The 19,813-nt window shown below is 50.3% G+C and overlaps 1 protein-coding gene across 1 annotated transcript; it reads right to left on the minus strand.

Annotated features, from left to right (window-relative positions):
- Positions 1-283: 283 nt before the first annotated feature.
- Positions 284-1,626, minus strand: LOC128853053 (transcription cofactor HES-6-like). The gene is made up of 2 exons (XM_054074595.1): positions 1,545-1,626; positions 284-1,337 (listed from the first exon to the last, which is right to left on the minus strand). Exons 1-2 carry the CDS (start codon positions 1,605-1,607, stop codon positions 1,023-1,025), a joined length of 378 nt encoding a protein of 125 aa, XP_053930570.1. The 5' UTR covers positions 1,608-1,626; the 3' UTR covers positions 284-1,022.
- Positions 1,627-19,813: the final 18,187 nt, after the last annotated feature.

Genomic DNA, 19,813 nt, shown 5'->3' on the forward strand with positions numbered 1-19,813 from the left:
GGCTGGTATCCAGACTAACTAGCACAAAAACCTGTGGCCTGAGCTCAGCCCACACCAGTGGCCTCGCTCACCGTGACAACCCAGGTGTCTTCTAGCATTAGTCAAAAGAAACATTTGAATCCCAACACTTGAGCCAACAATGCTTACTGAAAGATTTAAGTGCTTAATTACTAGCATTGTTTCTGCATCACACAGATTTTTGTTAATAGTTAACAACAGGGAACTGCATTTTTAATTTTTTCTTAAACTGGTTAGAAGTGCATCACCCTCCAGAACAAACGCAGTCAGTTGTTGATTCCATATTTTTTATTAAAGATTAAAATTAAAAAACATTTGGCACCCTAATATACATAAAGTCACAATAAACTCAAATGTGCTAAAAGCAAAATGTGCATAAAGACACCCATTTCTAGAAGGCACCCTCACACCAATAACTTTTAGATGTTCAACTCATTGTAACAGGTTTCCAGTCTTCTCTTCCTTCACTGAAGGCGAGACTCTAGACCGTGACCAAGCGTAGACATCAACAACACCAACCCCTTTCAGGGATCTTTGCTATCACTAAGACACTTAAAACTCTGCATGCAGACTTATTTGAGCTTCTCGTCGAATTAACCATCACCATTTAAAAACACACAAGGCTTTTTCTTAAGAGAAAAAGGTAGTGATCTGACCAATTATAAGGGCCAAGAGAAAGAGACAGGGTCATACAATAACTGTCGCATATCTGTCAAAGAGCTTTGCTACTAGGAGACACCCCCCTTCCCATCCCCTCATAAAACCAACCCCTGAAGTTACAGACTGCCACACGCACGCCCCCATGGATGAAATGTTAACACATTTGGCTGCGAGCCTGTCGAGGTGTGACAGCATGAGTCCTGCATCCGCAGTCCTGCCAGGCAGCAATGCCAGCCCTGCACACGCCATCCTGCTGGGCAGTGATGCCAGCCCCGCAAATGCCTTGAGTCCCGCAGACGCTGTCCCCGCGGGGTTGGTCTGTGCCAGCTCCCATCGCTTCGCCGTCACCACGGTCTCCAGACAGATTTGGGCGAGCGGGGCGAAGGCGAGCTGCGCGTCCGGGAGGCGTCCTGTCCGTCGGTGGGGCTCTGCTCGGTGTCCGCCTGCACGCCGGCGCGGGGCTCGTGTCCGGTTGCCGGGTCGGGCGCGCGGGGCATGGCCCGCAGCAGGTGCCCGAGCAGTGCGGCGGCCGCGGCGGCGCCGATGCCGGGGCAGCTGCAGACGAAGCTGTGCACCTCGTGCAGGCACCGGATGTACCCGGCGGCGAAGCGCTCGCTCGCCCCGCGGGCCGGGACCGGGACCCCGCGTCGTCGCCGAGCCTGCAACGAGACCGGTCAGTGCGGGCACCAGCACCGCAACGGGACCGGCCCCCGCGGACACCGGCACCGCCGCCACGCACCTTCCGCCCTCTGGTCCCACAACGGCGCCGCCGTTCGTGCGGGCACCGCCCCCCTAACCACTACCATTAGCTCCAGCACCCCCCGGCCCCGCTCACCTCGGCTCCCCGCACCTCCGGCCCCGCTCACCTCGGCTCCCCGCGCTCGCCGCCGCCGCTCCGCGCCCTCTCTCCGCGCCCGCGAGGCCGCCATGGCGGGAGGGAGGGGGGGGGGGGCGGGGGCGCGCGTGCCCCTCTTATGCCCCGCGCGGCCCCGCGCTGCGCGCGCCGCGCCCAACTGCGCTCAATGGGGCCAATGGCGGCCAATGGCGCCGCGCGGGGCGGGGCGTGCTGCGCAGCCTCCAGGCAAGGGCAGGCCGCCCGGTTTTTGCCGTGGGGTGAGAGTGGCTGGGTTTGATGGGACGTTAGAAATTAACGGGTCGAACCACCCTTGCGCACCACTGAGTCACACCCCGAGGGCCTCATCCGCCCGTCTGTTAAACCCCCCCCCAGGGATGGGAGCTCCCCCGCCGCCCCGCGCAGCCTCTGCCGGGGACGCAGAACCTTTTCAGTGAAGGAACTTTCCCTGATGTCCAATCTAAACTTCCCCTGGTGCAGCTTGAGGCCATTCCCTCTTGTCCTATCACCTGTCACTTGGGAGAAGAAACCAGCATCCATCTCTCTACAACCTCCTTATGGGTTGTTGCGGAGAGCAATGAGATCTCCCCCCGCTGCTCACTCGAGGCTGTGGACAGGGATCACAGAATCACAGAATCACCAGGTTGAAAAAGACCACCAGGATCATCGAGTCCAAACATTCCTCCCTGCCACTAAACAATGTCCCTGAGCACCTCGTCCACCAGTCTTTTAAATACCTCCAGGGATGGGGACTCCACTCCCTTCCTGGGCAGCCTCTGACAGTTCCCAATGACCCTTTCTGTGAAAATCTTTTTCCTGATATCCAGTCTGACCCTCCCCTGGTGCAGCTTGAGGCCATTCCCCCTTGTCCTGTCCCCTGTCACTTGGGAGAAGAGCCCAGCTCCCTTCTCTCCACAACTTCCTTTCAGGCAGTTGTAGAGAGTAATAAGGTCTCCCCTCAGCCTTCTCTTCTCCAGGCTAAACAACCCCAGTTCCCTCAGCCACTCCTCATAAGACTTGTCCTCCAGCCCCTCACCAGCTTCATTGCTCTTCTCTGGACACACTCCAGAGCCTCAACATCCTTCTTGTGGTGAGGGGCCAGAACTGAACCCAGGATCTGAGGTGCGGTCTCACCAGTGCTGAGTACAGGGGCAGAATCACCTCCCTGGACCTGCTGTCCACGCCATTTCTGACACAAGCCAAGATGCCATTGGCCTTCTTGGCCACTCAGGCAGAGCAGAGGGCGGGGTGTGGAAGAAGCTGATCCACCCCCCATCAGGAAACTCTCCAGTGGGTCTGGTCCTTTGACCTGTCCCTGTCCCAACGATATCAGTTCTGCTCATCGACGCAGGACGCGTTGCAGCACTGCGGCTGCTAGACATGCTGCAGTGCTAATCCAGGAAAACACAGAGTGAAGGAGCTCCCGACCCCACAGACATTCGGCATCCCTGGCAGATGCAGAGCTGTTTGAAGCTGGGCCCTCTCGTGCTCCGGGTGTGCGGTGCTGCCTCGTTCGCACATAGCCCTTCTCCAGTGGCCCTGTGCTACATCAGATGGGGCCAGGCAGCCCGTTCCCATCTCAGGGCTACTCGCTGTGGGGAGCTGGCCCCGAGCACATGGTGCCGTGTTGGGTGCCCCGCAGCCCTCTGCCTCCCCTGGCCAGCTTTGTGCGGGTAACTTGATGCTGATGACAGTTGACAGCTGCAGTTCCCCCAGCAGACGGAGGCAAATAAAAGCTTCGGGACTCGTCCCCAAGGACAGCGACAGGTGTTTGCTCCCACTTCTTTGTTCCTCTCCTTTTATTCTCCTTGCTAATGCATGTCATATTTTTACTGCCTGAGGAAGCAGGAGACGCATCCTCCACTCGAATTGGCATCTCCAGTGCAGAGCCACATCCTCCCCTCCCTGTGTGTGTCTGGCACAGCTCCCCTGCCTCTCCAGCATGCCCCTACTGTTTTTGCCATTAGAAAGTCCAAGGAAAACCCTCTGGTTTTGGTGGTTTTCCTTGCCGAGCAGTCCAGCATGAACTGGCGCGCACACAGCTGCGCAGAGATCCCTGACACCCAGGCTGCATCACTTCTTATCAGTCCACATCTATAGGCTGGTGTCTGACGCGTCCCACACAGTTCACCAGGTAAAGGCATGTGCACTGAGAAAGTCTGGGTGGCTCTTAGTCAGGCGTGCAGTTACTTAATGCTGTTTTTCATCTTCAAAGTGCCCTACAAACGTCCGTGCCCAGAATATTGTAATCCACGTCTGATAACAGAGCAAACTGGGACAGAGATGTTCAGCACTGTCTTCTTGTGGCCACCATACAGGAGTGCGTCGGAGATAAAACTGGCAAATGGGATATCTTGGCTGGAGACCTAAGCTCAGACTGCTCTGCTTTTTGTATTGCAATGGACAAGATATTTTATTGTCAGAAAAATGCTTCTGTTACGTTTCTTCCTTGCGTTTTAAAGCAATGATGATTGAGTTTTGGCAAAAAGCAATGATGATTGAGTTTTGGCAAAGACTTTTCTGTAGGTGACACATGTCATCGCACCAGGCAAGACAGAATGGGATGTTCTTGGGTCTGGATGACTAAATCTTTTGCTTCTGATATACCCAACGGTCTGTGTACTGCAGTGTGGAAACTGGCTCATCTGTTCCATTAATGCAGACTAAGCAGAAACACTGGTTAGGCCAGGCCAGGTGTGTAGCAATTTTGTCTTTAAGCAAGTAGAGACACCTGTGACCACATTTTGTGTGTAGTTTATTCATAGTTAGCCTAAATGGAAGGGAAAAGAGATAATTGCATGGGTGCAAACTACAGCAAAGAGGTGGGTGTCTGATCTTGAAGGAGCCACCTTTGTTCTGAACTGAAACTAAGCAACTATGTATAGCAGACATGTATAAAAACACAAGAACACACACATGTGTACATGCATGCTCATGTCCTTATAAAATGTGCAGTAGCACATGGAGGTTATGTAATCACATGGTAAATGATGAACTCCAGGAGTTTGTGAGGTTGTTTTCTCTTCAGGGAAAGCTTAGCCTTTCTTAGCACACATCATCAGAGATGCTTCAACAGTAGGTTTTACCCTACTGTCATTTCTGCTCATTTATACAGGAAACATTACACTGCTACAGCTGCGGGCACAGTCCCTAAACCTGCCAGGCCTCTTCACCAAATTGTTTGTGTCAGCTGTGTTTCGAAACTAACTTAGGTTAAACGTGCTGCAGTGTTAGTCTAGAAAACTTCGAAGTGAAGGAGCTCCCGAACTCACCTCCGTCGTGGACCAGATGTGTCAAGACTTGGTTGATGAAACGCTGATGGCTGCTGAACAGCAGTGATTTCTCACAAGCCTCAGACCTGCACGTTCTGGATCAGAGAGGAGCCGCAGGCACAGGGTGAGGACTTCTGGATGCACGAGAAGAGGAAACTCCAGCAGCGGACTAGGAAAGCTTGGCCAAGAATGGCCAGAGCGTGCTGGCCATGGGTTTAACCTCCAGTTGCTGCTCTGACTCAGTGGGTGTGATGGCCAGGTATGTTCCACATTGCTAGCTCTTGCTCTGCAACGTGTCGTTCTGTATTTTCTTCAAAAAGCTGCAGGTCAGATGAGTTGACAAATGCTGGAGCCATTTGTGCTGGACGTTAAAAATGTATGTGCCACAAATATCAGGGCATGACTGGAGCTGCCATCCTGGACTAAGAAGTCTCTGCAGGCTGTATGCTCTGCCCCCCGGGATAAAAGTGACGTTTTTGTGCCGCTTTAAACAAGCTTCTTCACATCAGGTGAAGTAAGTTGTGAGAACATCATACATCTTAATGGGAATGTCAACTGCAATCTAGTGAAAGGAAGTGTTCGTGAGATAAGTTGTCTCATACCTCAGTGCTCCATGCAAGCTGGTTCTTGAAGGAGATTTCAGTAAACCCATCAGTTTAGCCCTATTGTTCTTTCCAGGTTAAACCTGTCCTGATGTTTGCTGATGGGGAGGTGTACAGGCACTGCTTTCTTCTGCATGGAGGGTGGGTGTTGCAGAGAGCTCTGTCCTGCCAGAGGCTTGTGCTCCCACACCTGGTATGGATTACAGTTTATCTGAGGAGCAGCATGGGTTTAGCAGGGGTACTCCATCAGGATCTTGCTGCATTATGCAAGTCCATGCATAGAGCAGTATAAAGCGGCATGTAATAACAGGTTTTAATTCTTTGTAGATCATGTATGATCTACATGTGGTGACAGTGGCAAAGGCAACTGCAGGAGGTGATCCTGCTGGTAAGTAGCCTCAGCAACCGACAGGTGCCTGGCTCGCAGAAGAACATCCACAGAGACGTAATGCAACTCTGCAAAGTTTAAGGACCCTACAGGCAAGTGTACTGCCATCCGTGTTCTTGGGTTTGAGTCAGTAGGTCATCCAGGCTCTCTGTGGATAATATAATCAGAGCATGGGATAAAGACGTGATAAGCATGGACAAGGTCCATTGGAGATGCTTGAGTAGTTTCTTTCATAAATGGTGTAACATCTGTTGTTGTCAGAGGCACAAATTCCTGTCAAAGAGACACATTGTCCTTATAAATATTAATGGTGCATATAAATAGTAGCGGGTGTGAACTGTGGCAGGTGTTAGGTTAGCGGGTGAATTGGTCCTTAGGCATCAGTGGGTTATCATACTTGTTTCTAAACCAACAAATACAAACTCTTTAGGTGGCAGAGCAAGCAAAGAGCTGCCTTCCCCCTCCTCCTCTCCCTGGGGCCCCTTCACAAATGAAATGTGTACTGTAATTAGTCTCCTGACTTGTCTCTGGTGAGAATTAGTCCCGCTTGCAGAAGCAAGGTGGAGGGGAGCATGCCTGGAGCTGGAAGAGCTGAGAACTGAAGGTGATAAATGAAATGAATGAGGAAGGCTGTTTGGAGATGTTTGCCACATTCCCCTCCAGTTTGATCGTAGCTGCCTTTAGTGCTATTGATTTCTCTGCTAAGAGCAAATGTTTAGAGGAAAATTGGTTTGAATATCACCACCAAGATGCTCCTGACTTCAATCTGTTTGTTACTGTGAATTGTGTTTGCTGCCTTGAGCACTGAGTTTCTCTTGCCACTTTCGAAAACAAGGCTTTTCCTATCCTGCTCTATTTATCAGCAGACTTGGCAGCAGCTCTCATGTTCATCGGCTGGGGCACAGAACAGCAGCCCATGCCAGCCATGATGCTAATGAATAGCGTTCAAAAGGGTCACAATATTAGAATGGAACAGACGGAGGGGTCTGTGCCAAGCAAGCAGTGAGGAGAGCAGAGCCTCGCCCTGTGGGCGAGCAGTGGGTGGGTGCTCTGCACTGTGGGGTCCCCCGGCAAACCCCTGTGGGCCACTCTTATTACCTGGTCATTGTCCCCACCCTCAGCTTGTTGGGCTTCATCAGAGATAAGTCTATGCTCACAGATCCTTGCAGACTGCTTCAGCGTGTGCCGTCCAGCCTGTGGTCTGTTGTCAGGAGCTGTGGCAGGGTCCCACGTCTTGTGAGGCTGGAGAAGTCATCATTTGCTCACACCGTGCTTGTGGGAGTGTTTTCAGGGAGGTGAGAATAACTGCCTGAAGGAAGTATGTAGCTCTTTTCTATTGGATTAAAAAAATGAATCTGTCTGTGGGGCTGCAGGGAACAGTTTGTGGTGTTTCCAGAGAAGCCTCTTGTATTTGAGTTCCCTAATATTTTTTGGACTTAAGAGTTATCCAAGGTGTGGGCCTGACTTAATCATAGGCTTTATCCTATCTTTGTATCAATGATGCTTGCATCACTGGGCCTTCTCTGCAAGATAGTTCTATTAGTTCTCAAATGACTTACAGGCGTCCTTGTTAAAGTACACTTTCTTCTCAGTAGGTGCTGAATCCCTCAAACACAGTCCTGACATAGGCTGAAGCCTTTGTGAAGTGTGTGCAGGTCTCTTCTGACAAGCAGTGTGTGGCCAGGGTCCCTCCCAGTTGGTACCACTGGCAACGGCACTCCAAGCCTGTTGACAAGGGCACAGGTTTTATTTTTATCAGATTAACACGAACGTAATCAGGCTCTGAACTTTGCTCCCCTGTGTTTTGTGAAGTGCTCTACAAAATGCCTGCTTTCGTAGTCTCTCACACGTTTGCATTCGTGTTGCAAATTAGGTGTCTGTAGGTGGAGGAAAACCCCTGTGCTCTCAGGGAGATGATGGGCAGATCCTTTTTACCAGTGATACAATAGATCTTCTGGTCAGTTTTGAAAAACACTACTCTTTTCTTAACCGAAATAAGAAATATTTTACAGGCAGAGACCAGTCCCTTTTACCTGAGAGTCCCATTTCTGATGCTTTGTGTAAATACGGGGTTTGACCCTACTGCAAGAGACATCTCCAGTTGCTTGGATGTGTTTCCTGGAGGCATCCACAGACAACCTGTGACATGCGCAGAGTAACAGATAATGGATCTTGTCTTAACAATGCCATGCTTTCACTCTGGGCTGGTTGTTTTTCCAAGGAGGAGACACTTTATAGCCCAGACTCCTTTTAATAGTACGGAAAAAGGCCTTTCTGCAGACTTGGATCTGGGGAAGAGGATGTCTTTTAACTGCTCTTAGCTTAGAGTGGATTTTAGCCTTGCTGTCCTGCACAGCTCATTTACATGGTATACTGCTCAGCTGATTTATGTTGATGGTTGAGTCCCTTAATCCGCTGCAGAAGCTTCTTATGTCTGTTTTGGTGAGGAGCCATCATTTAGAACAATGCTGGAAGGCATTGATCTGAGGCACTACGAAGAAAGCTTAGCGAGCAGATTTGAAAGAGGTGATGAGTGCTGTCATCCCTTCCTCTCCGAGTGTCTGCCCTTGTTTCTGGAGAACCTTGCAGTCTTTTAAGAGGAGCATAATGGTTTTGAATACTTCTGCTCCAGCTCAGAGAAACATAACCTCTACAAGGTGCTTCTTCACATCTTTCTGATACAGGCAACGCACAGTTGAGCCCAGTCAGCTACAGAGCAAGGGGCTGCTGCTGGCTGGAAACTTGCTGCCTCCAGTTCAACTGGGAGACCAATGCGGAGCTGGCAAGTCAGTCCCAGTGAACATTATTTGAGCCGCTTGTTGGCATCAGCCCCTTGTGTGTGTGTATGCAGTGCCGTGCTCAGGAGGCCCTGGAGCAGTAGCAGGCTGCCTCTCTAGGACTTGTGCACTACAAAGAGCCAGTGAAAGAGAGAAGGAGTGACACAGAGCTATGTTTAATATTTTTTTGTGAGGTACTGTGTGCCTCCAGGAGAAAGCTTCCTTCCTCACTTTGCCAGCAAGCTTTTCTGGGAGCAGTGAAGCTTGATTCGCCACAGGTTTGTGTTGTTCTGTTGGATCCTCTCTCCTTCATGTCCATACTTTTTTCCTCCGCAAACAGGTCCTGTTGCAGGACCTCTCACCTTGGCCCAGATGCCCATGTTCATAGAATTTACCGGAACTTAGGAGAGGAGTCAAGTCCAGGGAACCCAGCAGTTCAACCATGTCCTCTTATCTGCAGATCTTGAACTTAATCATCATAAATATGTCATCATTGCTGAAGCCGTAATTAAGTTCAGGATTTTACTGCCAGCATAATTGCATTAACCATCTGCCTCTCTTGCTATGTCTTGAAATGCAGTCTGTTTTAGAGACTCTCTGTCAAGTTATCCAATTTTGATGCAGATGGAATCAGGTTTTTAAGCGGTACCTTGGACACAGTAAATACAGTGAGTTCCCAGGGCCCATCTTGTTTTTGTACGTGAATGAGATCAGCCAAACAAGCCAAACATGAAGATGTTGTACAGTTGAGCCTTGTTGAGCGCCTGTGTACTCAGTGGTGCTGAGCCAGCTCAGTGTCCCCTGGCTGTGCTGCAAACGGCTCGTGACACTCCAGCTTCTCCAGGAACACTGGTAATATTTTCATGTTTCTCTCTTAAAGTCCATGTTGCCAGAAGAGGTTTCGCCTCTAACGAATTGCACTCCTTCAGCCAAAATGGGTTTTCATGGTGCAGTCTTGCCTTCGAGGAGTTCAAAAGAAAGGACACCGGGTTCTGCAGGGTTCTGCTAAGGATGTCCCGGGGTGAAGGAGGGGTACCCCTAGCAGATCCCAGTTGCCCCTCAGTTGCTCAGCATGTTCTGGGATTTGATTCCTCTGGATGGACAGACCGCTGCCTCCGCCAGGATAAGCTGTAGCTCAGCGGGGGGCTTTCCTGGCAAATGCTGTACAGCTCTAATTGGCCTTTTGGTTGACCTCCAGTGTTTGTTTGTTTGTTTGTGTGTCTTGCATTGAGCCATCTTGCTCCTAAGATCCAAGAAACATGTCCAGCCGGTGTCCTGAGCTGCTTATCTCAGATGTTATCTGTGTTGTTGTTGATAGAGCCATCCCATAAAGAAAAGAGGGACAATTCTCCTCTGCCCCACTAATGCCTGCTCTGCTTCAAGATCTTTCAGGAAGAAAGCTGGGTGTGTAAAATGGCTCCCAATGCTCCCCCTTTACCACAGCGAGCCCCATCAGTATGCAAAATGCACAGAGGAGCTGAGCTGCAGAGAGAAAATCACCCGAACTGTATTCTCTCCCTGTGTGCTGGGCCTTTGAAGAGTAGGGATGTGCTGCTCTTCTGGCTGCTGGACCTCACGCACCTGAGGAATGACAGTGGCCAGAGAGGTGAGGGAAGTGAGGGTGTCTGGAAGGGGGTCATGCACATCGCTGGGTCCTTGGGATGAGGGCAAGGGTGATACTTTCCAGGTTACATGCTTGAGAGACTCGGGAGCTACTGTGCATGCTGTTTCCAAAAGGCCTGATATTTTAAACCTGTGCTGGCTGTGGTGTGTAGGGAGGGGAGGCTTCAAGGAGCACACATCACTGGCCTGCTGCTGGCTGGCCATGTGTGCTCCAGCACACTGGCTTGCTTTGTGTGATGCAGGACCAGGAGGAGTTGCACTGTCTGCTTACAAGCAGCCTGTCACTCCAGCAAAGCAGGGGCATATTTGCAGCTTTTTTGGGACCATGTCAGTGCAAGTAGTGTTGGTCTTGGTCTCAGAGATCCAAGCAATGCCCAGCCTGTCTCAGGAAGGGAAGGATCTGAGAGTCTTCCATGTGTACATTGCACGCCTGACTACTGGTATCTCTGCTGCTATCTCTGCCAACTGCCAAAGCTGAGCGGTGCTGTCAGTCGGTGACTGATGTGATGGTTATGCCAGGCCCTGGCTCTGCTATTAGCCCCTAGGTCACTGTCTGATGGAGACACGCCAGCAGTCCTAGGTTCTTGGGCTGTATGGTTGCTTACTTATCACCTGCTAGTTGGTGTAGTGTGGGAGAAAAAACTGCTACGACTCTGTAGTATTCGGATGCTGTTCTCTGCTTTGCTGTACACTTAAGTGGTGTAACACTGCAAGGATTGATGGACCAGTGTACACCTTTGGGCTTTAGACACGTGGAAGAGCTGTGGCCAAAGAAAAGAACCATTTTCTGAATACAGTAAACAGAAGTTACTTGCGCTTGAATAGACTTATTTTATCTATAGGAATATTGTTCTTTAGTCTGCAAATACTATAATCTACATAACTCCACAGACCAGAGAAGTAAGATGGAGAAAAGACAGGAATTACCGCAGTCACACTATAGACAGCTGGCAGATGTGGTAACGACCCAGCCCTTCTGTTGCCCTACCCCCCAGAGTACATTGCTGTTGTACTTTTCCTTCTTGAGACATGGCCCATAGGATTCCTTTATGTATATCCCCTTCCCTTGTTCTTTCTTCCTTCCAGCCTGAGGGGCGAGGTGAAGGGGGAATGGATTTGGAAAGACTGGGTTGCTGAGCTCTGTCTGAAAGACAAAGGTCCACAACTCGCCCTGTTTGCAAACACCACACTCAAAGATTCCAACAGACAAGCCAGCATTTGTCAGGAATAAACTTGGGTATTGTATTCTGACCACCTCCAGTACCGGGCTAAACCCCTACCCTCTCCCCAGAGGTGACATGTGCAGCTCCTTGTCGTGCCTTGCATCTGTGCTGTGCAAACCCTCGCAAGTAGGAGCAGTGGGTTCAGGATGAAACTACAGAGGTTCTTTTTTTATAGGTTACACATTGTACTTGAACTTTATCATGAGCGAGGTGGTTCTAGCCCGTCTGTCATTATATTCCCCATCTGGAATTCACCTTGCAAGCAATAAAAGCCAACAGACAAACTGGTTGCTTGGCTCGGCTTTGAAGTGGGAGCATTTGGCCCATTGCCATGCTCCCATCAGGGCTTCTCTGAGTGCCTGCCTGGGCCTTGGGGCGAGTGGTTGGGTTTGGGCTCTGTTCTTGAATGACTGCCTTTCTCTTTTCTCCAAATCCTAAACCCAGGTGGGATCTGTGCACAATCCCTCCACCCAGCCCACAACAACCAGTGCCTGCTCTGTCCAGAGATACTGGCCAGGGCGGTGTGTGCCCACACTGCCTCACAGCAGCTCACCTGGGCAGAAATCTGGCTTTGCTCGGCTTTTAGAGGCATTGGTTGCTCCTGCAGTGCTTGCAGCTGAGCTGCCAGCTGCAGGTTTGTTTTCTAGAGCTCCTTCAAGTGCAATTTCAGGGTTTCGCTAGGCTTTTGCAAATAACACACTGACTTGAAGGGAGGAAGGAAGAGAGCTTTCGGAGAAGGAAATAGAATCATAGAATCACAGAATCATAGAATCACAGAATCATAGAATAGTTAGGTTTATTTCCGTAGGTCTCTCCCAGAGAGCCTGGTCTCTGCTAGTAAAAATCCCCCTTCCTTTTCGCAGCCCAGCAATCCTGTCAAGTGTTTGCCCTGGCTGATGAGCAACTTGGAGTTATCCTGTACTCAATATCCTTACCTTCCAGGTCTGGGAGTTGGGGGGCATGCAGCAGCTGCTGTACAATAGTGCTGGACAAACACAGGGCAGGTGCTAGCTGGCGTCCCATCTCTCGTATGACGAGTGCAATTGTAAGAGCTGGGTGAGTCTCCACTGTGGTTATTGTAACCCTGTAAATATAGATTGTCATACCGCAACAAAATGCTCTCCCTGTCAGGGGACGAGCCTCTCACTGCACTCTGATTTCAGATACCAGAAGGGAGATGTTGTAAACCCTACCTGCACCGAGGGTTTCCAGCAGGCCATCTGTGAAGGCACAGAGAGATGGGCTCTAGGGGTTTGCAGACTGGTTTACCCCTCTGATCCCAATTTGAAAGAGGCTGTCCATGGTCAACATCTTGGGAGGCTCAGATTCCATCTGAAATGTTTGGCTCCCATGCTCTGGAGTTGGGTTGTGGAAAGCCTTCATAGATGACAGTTATTCCCATGCTTGTTTTTCTGACAGATGTGTTGTACGTCTATTATTTTTAGCCTCCCAAAACAGTTTTGGTGGTCTGCCATGCCAAATTTACATGCCAAAGGAGGTCCTTCCAAGAGAGCAGCTTGGAGATTGTCCTCCCCTGGCCTGCCTTTGCTGCACTTCCTCCAGAAAACACTTCACCTCCTTTTTTTTCCAATCTTTGTTTGTCTAACACAAATGGAGAAACCACCCAGAGAGCAATTATGGGCTCCCCACAAGCTGGGCTCTTGTAGGCAGCTGGGGAGCTGTGGATCTGGTAAAGGGGTTTGTTGTGCAGGCAGTGGACCAGATCAGAATCCCAAATTCCCCTGGAGTGGGGAGGGGATAGATGAAGTGCCCAAACTCAAATCTGGGAACATCTCTTCCTCTCTGTGAATTGTCACTGCTGCTGTGAGCTGAGAAGAGCTTGCAGCCCCCAGGCAGATGAGGTAAGATACGCTCCTCTCCAGGGGCAGATTCACTAAGGAGGATAACCTGGTGGAAGCACAAGGTGTGGTGGAATTGCTGGAGAAAATGGTCCCCGAGTGTCAAAATGGGAGTTCCTGGGTGCTGCAGGCATCAAAGCAGCCCCCAAGTGCAGGTGGGAGCCTGAGCCAGCTCCCACTCCACAGCCAGACTCCACATGCCTCTGGTTTTCTTACTCACACCTTAGACTTTTTATTCCCTTGGGGAAACTCTTAAAGTAATTGTAAAAGCTTTGGCAAGGCAGTGGGAGTCAAGGGGAAGCATGGAGATCTCTGTCCCAGCTGTTCTGCCAATGTTGGCAGCTGCCCCAGGCAGAGCTCCCCGCTTCCCATTGGAACCTCATGTCTCTACTCACCCATCTCCTTCGGTTTGGCTGTCCTGGCTCATAAGGAAATCTTCCCTGTAGACCATGGGAACAAAACACAGGCCCTAGCCATGTCAGGTGTCCTCAGCGATGGGCTGCTAGAGGTGGAGAGATGCTGCTGCAGAGCCCCCCACTGTGGCTGCGTCACCCAAAGGTGTCCGTGTACCTGGAGGCAGGCTCTGGAGAACATCGACTTCACTTTGAGGCTGCACCGTCAGCTGGGAAATGAGATCTGGGCAAATACTTTTTATACCACCCAGACAAGAGTTCTAAGCTGCTGGGTATTTGATACGTCGGAGTGATTGGCCTCTGACTGCTGTGGTGATGGGCAGCTAAGCCAGGGCACTCAGCATCAGGAAATAACCTCACGGTACAGCAGCCTTTGAAGGCAAATGCAACCCTTTGACTTGCAGCCCTAAACCTGGCTGGACGTAAAATAAGAACTTCAGCACTAGCTCTCTAAATTTAAGTCTCCATAATCTTCATTTTGTTTCCATGCTTAATTACGATTAAAATATATAGGGTTTATAATTAGGCAATCTGCAAATGGAAACCATAAAAAAAAACCAAACAGGTAAGAGTGGTGGTTTGCTGTGGAGTGCCCTCTGTGCTCCGCCTGTATGCTCTTTCCCTGGGCTGTCAGAGAGGGGACGCTGTGTTTGGTGGGCTCCTGCTCTCATCCGAAGTCACTTCTGTGCTTTTACATCCTGACAGGAATTTCAAGTAATCAGGCAAAGAGGGGAAATTCCTGCCTCTAACCTGATTATTAGATACCAAACACCCCTGCACGCATGAATCCCACAGCTTGGAGGGTCTCCAGGCCAGAGGACACGTACATCAGTCCCGTAGTAACAGTGGTCAAACCCTCCTGCTAAGAGCTCTCCTCTACTTCTCTGTTTCCCCCATTTCCAGCTGCCTATAGCATTTCTTTATTGTTTACCTCAGCCAAAGCACCTCCTGCATGTCACTCCAGACAGGAGCTCCTGCTCGACACTGAGGCAGCAGAGGAGCCCTGCATCAAACAGCCTCATGCACTGAAGTTTGGTCAGGGCAGGATGTTGAAGGCAAAGTTTTGTTTGTTTGTTTGTTTAATTTGAGTTATGCTGCTTTGCTGCAAAATCCGTACCAGTTACACCAGCACAAAAACGCTGGGTAAACAAAGCTGATCTTGCTTGTCTGATGTGTTGATTCCACTGGTGGATTTTGCTGTGGTGGAGAGTTTTGAAAGTACAGCTGCCCCAGCAAGACTGATTAAGTGCAGGGGAGAGGAGCTGGATGCATATCAATTCATCAGCAGACAATACACCATACCTCCCTGTTCAGTCGTTGCTGGCTCGGTGGTGTGGTGAGCAAGGGTGTATTCAATGCATTGAGAATAAGACATGGCCAATCCCTGCTCATGCATGGAAGCAGGAAGGCGTGGTGGGCTTCCCGTTGTTGAGAGCAGAGTATTCTTGTGGGAATCTGCTGTACGTGTGTTTGTGGACCCACGTTCGTGTGCTCATACCCGACTGTACGTTGCCATGCCAGCGGTTGCAGTGGTATGCAATGTGGTGCAGAAACTAGCTGTCCCGCATGGTCCCCACAGCTCGCAATGGGACCCTGTCTGGCTGCGGACACGTAGGTGCTACCCAAACCATGTAGGTTCAAGCCTGTTGGGCTAGTGGTGCTTTGGGTAGAGGGGTGTGACCTGGTAGGCAGATCCCTTCCCACTCAGACTTGCTTCTCAGTCCCTGGGAGTGATTCAGGCTGGCTTTCCACACTCAGCTGGAGCAGCGCCTACCTTGTGTTTGGGGAAGGAGAGCTGTCTGCATGCTGGGTGAGGCCTCTCTGATCTGCACGCCAGGAGCTGGATACAGACACAGACAGAGGGATGAAAGGTGAAAGGTGTGTAAAATCCTCCCTGAGGTTCTAGTAACCCCCAAAATTTATGGAAACACTTTAGGCTCCATCTAGGGTAGCCCTGTTTCCCTCCAAAACCAGTGAGAGTTGAGAGACTGCAGGCTCCAACTCTACTGGTGTTTCATTTTGGAGCAGTTGTGTGGCTTTGAAGCACATTCCCTACTTATCCTCACTCTGTGCACTGTGTCAGTGGGCAGCATGGTTTTAGTGCACACAAACTGGGTTCATTTTGCTGGAAACTAGATCAGAATTTCTGCTCTGAGCTTGCATCAGATGTTCTCCAGCTGCAGAGGAGGATGTAGTGGATGGAGGCAGCAGCTGATCCTCTGGGCAGCTGGGAACCACGTGCATATCCAGGGTTTTGGTCCAGGTGACTAAGTCTTTCTGGAAATAACATCCTTGAGCAGCACACGACAGGTATAGGAGCCTCAAAACTAGCTGCTTCAGCCAATAGATCTCCTCAGTCACACACAATTATTTGCTGATGTAGAGCTGCCCTTGACCTCAAACCCTTGGTGAGTGGTGGCCTTAAGTCGGTGTTGAAGTTTAGCTCTCCAGGGACTACAGGTCATCGTGCTTGTGTTCCACACCTACAACTGCAGTATGTCCTGCTCTGAAGTGTTTGCAGGCTCCACTCTGCCAGACCGAGGGCTAAGTGTTCCCTCTCTGCAGTAGGGTCAGCATGGGCCATCAGGAAGAACACAGGCTGCTATTTTATACATTAAGTGTCTCAGGGAATGGCCAAAATGGTTTTCTTCCTCCACCTCTGTCTGCTGAGGCTTCCATCCACTCAGATGCTGGGGTTTCCCTGGGGTTGCCTTGATCTGGGAAGTAATTGCAGCCATCCTGGAAGCCCTTGGGAAGGCCTCTGCCACCCTTTCCTGTTGTAAAAGCACCTCCACTGGAGAAGACTGGGATGTGAGTGGTGAAGGGCTTTGTCATAAGCATTTTGTGGGGAGGTGAGGGTAAGCCTGCCTCACTGCCAACAGCACTGCTGGCTGATGTGCTTGGCTGCCAGGCGCTGTACTCCAGCTGTGCTGAAGCTGGGCTGAGCAACCTGACCAGGAGCTGCTCTGGAACAGGGAGTGTCCCTGGGGGCACTTCTGCACACACTGTCTTTGGACTCTGTCCTTTGGCTGCCATCTGGCTGGGTATGTCACTGTAACCGGCCGATACAGTGCTCAGCGCAGTGCCGGTTCCTCTGCAGCTCTCTGAGGAACAGCTGAAACAGACAATGGCTCTTTTCAGGCCTAATGATAGGGCTTCCACGGTTCTTCTTGCCCAGCCACAGATATCACGTCAACTCGCATGCTTCCCAGTGAATCACCAGTGCCCAAAGTGACGGATCACCACCCCTAGTGAGAAAGGGCAGAGGTGCGGAGCAGAGCCCACTGCTCTGATACAGGCATCACCTCCCAGCCTGCTGATAAGAAGCCAGGGCTGGAAAAATTTCCTTGTGAAAGAAACAGAGGATTACTGTGCAAAAACAAGGCATCTCACAGCCGAAAATTAAACTTCCCAAGGACAGCTTCATGCTTTTGTGTTGCCTTTCTGTCAGCTGTGGGAGGATATGTGATGCCTGTCCTGGTGGGGCATAAGCAGAGGCCAGCATGGTGAGCTCAGAGAGGACGGATGCTGTGTGTTGTGTGAGCTGGGCAGTTTTGATCAGGTAGCAAGACCTGGGTTGTCCATACCCTTGCCAACACCAGATCAGAACGGTAGGAAGGCAGCTGTGTGGCACAAGTCTGGTGGGGAGCGTGGATGGGACAAGGGTGAGAGCAGCGGATAGGCTGGGCCAGACGCTGCCCGTGCTGTAGGGAAGTCTCCTGTGGTAGCAAAGGCGTGTTTGTGTGGAGGGACTGTGAAAAGGAGAGTGCTAGAGTTGGGAAGATAGCAGAGAAGTGATTCACGTGACGGTTCGAGAGGTGGTTTTCAAGTCCTGCTTCATCTCTTTAATCTGTGCAATCCCTGGCATCTTGCTAATGCTTTTTATCTACAGATCTCTGAAATGAATACGATCATTACCCTCAGGTAGGAGACTGGCAAAATTCAGATGTGGAGCAAGTGGAGGTGAGAGTTGAGCTTAGAACAAGAATATCCATCTTGTGGGACCATGCTTAGCTGCTGCCCCACGCTAGGCTGCTGTAACGGCATCTGCTCTGAAAAAACACAGAGCAATGGACACCAGGTCGAAAGCTGTAGGTGAGATAAGCTACTCTGGTAGACTTTGGGCTTTCCTGTAGTGTCGGGTCTGCGCTGGAAAGTACTCTCTGCTAAGGACAAGGGAGGACAAAGTCTTGGGTTGCCACAGAGATCTTTAATAGGTGTGTGCTGATGTGTGCAGTGTGAAACTATGGGAAACACCAGGAGGCATCAGTCTCCTTTTCCCTAGAGTCTGGTTTGGAGAACCTGCCTGTCCAGATATCTCTTTCATTGTGTTCAGTGGTTTGGATGGTTCTTCTATCACACCTCTCCAAATACTATCTCACCACTTTTCAGGAGAGCATGAGATGCTGTGATTGCTGTCCCGGGCAGACAGACTCTTCAGTGAGAGGAGTGTGTGTCTTAAAGTGCTTGGCTTTGTACTTCAGTACTGATGTAGGCTAACTAGGGTAGAGCAGGGGAAGGGCAAGGGGCAGGGAGGTTTGAGGTTACGTGTCTGCTCCTGAGCAGTTCTTCCCGCAGTCCCCAAGGGACTCAGGAAAGTCCCAGTACAGTGATGCTCTGCCCTTGCTGTGGGAGCTCCAACAGTCCCAAGGAGCTCAGACATGGCTCTCTTGGCTCACTTCACTGAACTGCAACACCTGAACTGTAGCTCCTAGTGAAGGAAGGAATAGCTCTGCAGTGGGTTTCTCCACCCTTCCTCTTACCTCAGCAAAGCCATTCCATGTCGAGTGACTTTCCATCAGCCATGAAGCTTCTGCCCTGCCATTTCCCCTAAACTCCTTGGGAAGGAGACCCTGGAGAGGAGGCATCCTTCCTAGCTCTCCTCAAGGACTTGTGAGGACAGTGCTATCTCCTCTGCATTAGCCAACTAGCTGGGAAAGCTTCTCTGTGCCTCCTTTTTCCTGGGCAGAAGATGGTAGTAGCTGGCAGTGCATCTTTTGGTTGTCAGTAGAGAGGTGCTTATACTGAAGACTAAAGTATTATTGCTCTTGTATAGTCCTAGCTTTGGTAAAACTGGGTGGGTTTGAAGTAAATGCAGAGTTCCTCTGTTAAACACATGCAATAGCTGAAATTCTTGTGTGTGAAGTCCTACAAGTAATCTTCTGCCTTTCTGAAGAAATGTTTTTCTTACTGAAAAACTAGTGGCTTACAACAGATTCCAGCAGCACAGGCTTGATGTGCGACAGGGCGATCATAGAAGAGGTTACCATCAGTTTGAAATGAAGGCAATGAAAAATGAGTGTTTTGTACTGAAACTGTTCCTAGAGATTGTTCGCCAAGCGTTGCAGTCTCACTTTTCTATTTTTAAAAGTCCCTCAGCAGCTGCTCTGTGACCCTTCCCTCCACACCCACAACAGAAAAAGCTTTACTGATTAGAAGCAGGAAATAATAAAACTCACTATCCACAGAGTATTTTCAAATGTGCAGAGTAAACAAGCAGAGATGCTGAGAAATACATATTTCCCACTTATCTCTTTTCAGCACGGTAATCATAACTGACAATTATAGTCACTGGGCTTTACAGCTTTTAGGGGGAAAGTATGTTTTTAAGTCAATGCTGTCAAGCCACGGTAAAATATTTTCATCACAGCCTCTCCCAGCAAAACAATGAGGTGCCCACAAGTGCCACGAGATGCGTTGCTGACACCATCCAGAAGTACATGAAACCTTCAGGCCTCATCTACTCCTCTTACTGGCTCCACGGGTGTGCAGACCCCAGTGCAGGCCAGTGGAGGTTGCTCTGGTGGGTGCAGCCATGCAGGCTTGTGTGATATAGGGGCTTCGTCTAAGCTCAGCAGTAGGCATGATAGACAATAGACTGGGAAGGTCTCTAATGCCTTTCCTCTCCAGGATTCTGTGCTTTGCATTGTCTGGACGTTTTCCCTGCCGGTGAGTTTTGTGTGTGCTTTGCTGTGCAGCTCTGTGCTCAGGCTGGCCCTCACCTGTACTTTTGTGATGGGATGGTTTGGATGTATTTTCTTTGTTGGTGGTCATTCCAGTGGTTCCCATCAGAAAAGGGCAACGTCCTGACTTTCAGGTAGAGGGTGGAAATGGAGGCTGCAGTA

The sequence above is a fragment of the Cuculus canorus genome, chromosome 9 (assembly GCF_017976375.1).
Source record: "Cuculus canorus isolate bCucCan1 chromosome 9, bCucCan1.pri, whole genome shotgun sequence".
In the NCBI taxonomy this organism is placed as follows: Eukaryota; Metazoa; Chordata; class Aves; order Cuculiformes; family Cuculidae; genus Cuculus; species Cuculus canorus.